We start from the raw sequence: 5,139 nt of genomic DNA, 5'->3' as shown, positions 1-5,139 counted from the left end.
CAACTCCATTCAGAATAAGGCCACAAACTAACTTTGGAAACTTAAGATTTTCTGGTTTTCTTCCCCAAATGTTAATCAGTCTGTTTTCCCCATTTTCTTCCTCAACTCTTTCTTAAACTGCTAGAATTAAGTTCCTTCTTTCCAAACTTAGGGAATTTCTTTTTGGGTTGAGAAAGTGGTTCAAAAGAAAATGCTATTTTATTTTCATTTCTCTCTCTCTCTCTCTCTCTCTCTCTCTCTGTCTCTGGCAGTCATAAACAGCAGAGTTGGGCAGTGATAAAGTCATAGAGGTTTTGAAGAAAATTCTTTGGTAATTGTGCAAGCAAGCTCATTCTTTTTAAACTTTTCTTGTGAAAAGAGATAAAATATGTCTAGGCCATCCCAAACTCTATCCATTTGCCCTACTCTGCCCTAGGCTCTACCAGGATGTTTGGTTACTGAATGAAACAGTTTTGGGGTGGGTCCTTTGATCCTAGTGTGTCTAACACAACACTGGACCAGTCTTCATTCCTCTTCTTCAGGATTTTACAACTGTTCCCAATGGCTCAGATCCCAAACTTCACTGTAGAAATCCAAAGTTTGAAATAGCTGGATGGAGGGCTGCTCTCCTCTGAGCCTCTCTAAATGGGAAGGTTACTGCAAGAGATGTACTCACAACAAACTGGCCTGATTTGGGGAACGGGGGAGTGGAGTGGAGGGATGGGAGGGCACTGAAAGCAGCCCATCCCATGATCCCATGGCTCCGTAGAGTTCTCTAGAAGATGTTCTGGTTCTCCCCTCTCCCCAGTCCTTATCTTCTCAATGCCACTCTTTCATCCCATCCGCACTGCCTTTCCCTAGAGTTTCCAGAATAATTGATTTTTAAGCATGTATTGCTTATTCTCCAATGTTACTGGGCCCTTCTTTTTATACTATTTTAACACTTTGCTATTTGTATGTGCTTTTACATTTAATTTCTGACCATTTTACCACATGATTTTAGCAACATCAAATAGCCTAAAGCTTGGGAAAGTTTTGTATAGTTTGGTTATCTAATTAGCCAGGGTAGATATACTAAAATTGTTTTTAATTTTTTGAAATTCTTTAAGCCTGCCCTTTACTTTAAGTATCCTGAGTTTCCACAGCTGAAAAACAGAAGCAGACCTAAAACAAAATGACACGTAAAACTACCAGAAGAGGGAACGGGGAGGGGTGGGGCAGGGAAGGGGGGCAGACTGCTCTCTCTCATCAAGAGATCTAATCCTTGGGGCTTCCCTGGTGGCGCAGTGGTTGAGCGTCTGCCTGCCGATGCAGGCGACGCGGGTTCGTGCCCCGGTCTGGGAAGATCCCACATGCCGCGGAGCGGCTGGGCTTGTGAGCCATGGCCGCTGAGCTTGCGCGTCTGGAGGCTGCGCGTCCGGAGCGGGAGAGGCCACAACAGTGAGAGGCCCGCAAAAAATAAATAAATAAATAAGAGATCTAATCCTTCATCAAACACATTCCATTTCTCCAAAAATCCACCTTCTGGGACTCTACTCTGCCCATCTCTCTGCACCACAGATTGCCCTCCTATGCAACCCATGAGCCCCACACCCCAAGTCAAAACCACCATCCTCTCCCATCCTTTACCAAATTTGCCTGGAAAATTTACCTGCCCTCAAGTCCACCAGCTGTAACACACCTCGGTTTCCTAGCCCTACTGGGCAGGACACCTAGAACCTAGAGGTAAAAGGAGCTTTCTTCCAACAGGGCGCCTGGGAGAAGTGGAACCAGATTTATGCACAAAAAATGGGAAAAATCAGACTGGAAAAGCAGATAAATTAGGGAGAATTTTTTTCACTATACATAAATATGCATTATGGAAAACCTCCAAATAAGTCCCCCAGTGGTACAGTTCAATCTGATTTGATATACAATTGATTTTCATAAAACATTTCAGGAATATATCTTTTGCCTAAGTGGAAGCACACTGATATTACCTGTATGTATTGACCCAAAAAAACTTACTTTGGCTCATTATTAGAATTTTAAACATAATCTTAATCTAACTCTATCTCTTCACTATATTCTAGCCAAAGAAATAAGAACCAGTCTTCCCATTCATTTTCAAATAAATCAAGGTGTCTTCCTGAAACTCAGGCAGTAAAAACCTGATATTTCTTCTTTCTTTGTGGGCAGAAGGCATGCTTAATATTTTCTTTGGATCCTGAAGAACCAGGTGTATTAAGTATTATCATTACTATTAATATATGAATTAAGTTATTTTAGAAAATAACCAAGATAAAATCTCTTGGTGAATTTTCTGATGGAGAGTTAGTGTTTAAATCTACTAATACTCACATATAATTTATAATTAATCTGCTACTATTTTAATTGCTTCCTGAAAGAAGACATTTAAGTAACAAAGTTACTTTATTGCTAAATGACAGATGACAGCAGTCCCCCTAGTGGGGGAAAAAATCTTTTTCAAATAGCATATTCAACAAAAGGAGCGAAACAAACACATTTCACCCCTCTATATTTTCTTATCATGTGGATTATGTACTTCAGTTTCTTTCAAGATCTTTAGAGAGAGTTACTGTATCATAGACTGCAGTATACAGTAGACCCTTTAACAATACAGGTTTGAACTACACAGATCCACTTATAACTGGATTTTTTTTTCAGTATACTACCTGTATATTCAAATTACAGAGATTTAAATTAATTAAGTAAGGGGGGAAAGTTGTGTTCCATTAGAGATCACAATATGTGGAATCAAAATGTCCAGGATGTGAGTCCTGGTTCTATCCAAAGTGTTTCAGCTTCCTGCCCCTTGGTAACACATTTATCAATTCCTTTGGGGGGTTTTCGGGGTTTTTTAATTGAGGTATAGTTAATTTACAGTGTTCTGTTAATTTCTGCTGTACAGCAAAGTGATTCAGTTATACATATATATACATTCTCTTTTATATTCTTTTACATTATGGTTTATCACATGATATTAATCAATTCCGTTGTTTTTGAGACAGAGATAGCAATACTCAAGTTTTTGACTGCCCAGGAGTCGGTGTCCCTAACCCTCATGTAGTTCAAGAGTCAATTATATATCAAGATCTAGATCTAGATCCAGATATGGATATAATTTTATATAGGTACAAACTAAAGATTCAGTCCTGCATTAATCAAAGCTTTTATAGTAAACAATAAAAATTTCTCTGAAACACCTTACAAAAAAACCAATCCCAAACCAATGAACCACATAAACCAACCAATAAATCTAAACGATACCCTGGAGCAATAAAAAACAAAAGATCCTTGGAGTTTGTTGTAATGAAACTAAACCCATAATGCATAAGAATGAAGTGGTCCCTTGCCAGCCAGGTGGGCCCGCGGGTTGGAGAAAGAAGCACTGTGTCATATCCATAGGATTTGGCAACAATCATTCAATCAGCCATTCAGTTATTCAGGAAATTATCACTTTTACTGTGCTAGAAGGGATGACTAATGGAAGAGACATTAGACAAGGACAACATAATGTGATACATGCTCTGAAAAGTGTAAACATGTTCCTCAGGAATCAGGAAAGTCTTTTTGAAGATGAGGACCTCCAAACACAGTCCTGAAGGAAAAGTGGGCATTAACTAGGGAAGGGAGCAGAGAAGGCAGTGTGTGCACATGTTCCAAGCTGCAGCATTGAACTGTGAGAGCACTGAGGAAGTCTGTGCATCAGAACATTAAGAAGGAATCACAGTGAGTATGATGCAGTGGCAAATAAGGACCAGAAAAATGAATACTGTTGCACGCTATGGTGAGGAGATGGGATTTCAGCTGAGGTCAAAGAGGGGACATGGCAATGACGGTAAGTGGAGGAAAAAATAGATGTAGTAATTCTAGGGTATGCATTCCACACTGCTCTGTCTCAACTTTAGCCCCTCTTTGGTAAACACCCTTTTTGATTGGAGTTAATGGTACTTCCCTATCATTCACACATTCCTGTGTTCCCTGATCTGCCAAATTCTGCTTCTCAGTATCTCTCAGGAGATAAGAGTTTCCATCCATCTAGGACACTAACCAGCCTGTGGGTGATTTCTCTTATCAAGTAAACCAAAATGATTTATGACAATACCACCTCTTCTCTTAGAAAAAAAAATTTAATAGTATTCAGTTTATCTCATAACTCTCAGGCATTAATCATCAGGCAAAAGCATTCCTCACCACCTCCCTGTATTGTATTCCCCTTGTCTGACTTCATCATTCGTCTTAGCAGACTACAGAAAGACATGGGGAAGACCAAAAACACATCCCTGGACACTGTAGTGACAGATTTCATTTTCCTGGGCTTATCTCACCCCCCGAGTCTGAGGACCCTTCTCTTCCTGGTCTTCTTCATCATCTACATCCTGACTCAGCTGGGGAACCTGATCATTTTGCTCACCGTGTGGGCTGACCCAAAGCTCCACGCTCGCCCCATGTACATGCTGCTGGTCGTGCTCTCATTCCTGGACATGTGGCTCTCCTCGGTTGTCGTTCCCCGGCTAATATTGGATTTTACTCCCGCCAGCAAAAGAATCCCATTTGTTGGCTGTGTGGCTCAACTGTATTTCTTTCATTTCCTGGGCAGCACTCAGTGCTTCCTCTACACCTTGATGGCCTACGACAGGTACCTGGCAATATGCCAGCCCCTGCGCTACCCCGTAATCATAAATGGGAGGCTATGCACCACCCTTGTGGCTGGAGTTTGGGTGGCCGGCTCCATTCATGGGTCCATCCAGGCCACCCTCACCTTCCGCCTGCCCTACTGTGGGGCCAACCAGGTGGATTACTTTATCTGTGACATTCCTGCAGTATTGAGACCTCAGACCTCATTCTATGCTCCATTTAATGAATCCAAACATCAAGAGCAGGGTTTCCCTGGGGATAGAAGACCTCACACAGCCTGAAGTGTGAAGACAACCAAAGGGGGAGAGCCTGGACTCCTAGGCCTTTGTCTCCACTCTCTGGACCTATCTTTACCACAAGTTATATAGAGAATGGATCCCTGTTCCCTCTATAGAGAAGCTAGACAGCTCTTAAGGGCAAGAAACAACCACAACAGCAGAAATCCCTCAATCAATTTGGACCCTGCACAAGCAACAAGCCAGCCTCCACCACCTCTGCTCTCCCCCAACCCCTAACCCC

At 41.7% G+C, this 5,139-nt stretch overlaps 1 protein-coding gene across 1 annotated transcript; it reads left to right on the top strand.

Annotated features, from left to right (window-relative positions):
- Nucleotides 1-4,183: 4,183 nt before the first annotated feature.
- LOC308614056 (olfactory receptor 10G2-like) lies at nt 4,184-4,901 on the top strand (the record flags this gene model as incomplete). Its single annotated transcript, XM_081228270.1, has 1 exon — nt 4,184-4,901. The coding sequence occupies exon 1, from the start codon at nt 4,242-4,244 to the stop codon at nt 4,899-4,901; it is 660 nt and encodes a 219-aa protein (XP_081084396.1). The 5' UTR covers nt 4,184-4,241.
- Between the last annotated feature and the right edge of the window lie 238 nt (nt 4,902-5,139).

The sequence above is a fragment of the Mesoplodon bidens genome (assembly GCF_964165515.1).
Source record: "Mesoplodon bidens genome assembly, chromosome: 3".
Lineage (NCBI taxonomy): Eukaryota > Metazoa > Chordata > Mammalia > Artiodactyla > Ziphiidae > Mesoplodon > Mesoplodon bidens.
Note: the sequence above shows the minus strand (reverse complement) of the source record. Positions and strands in the feature narration are given on the sequence as shown.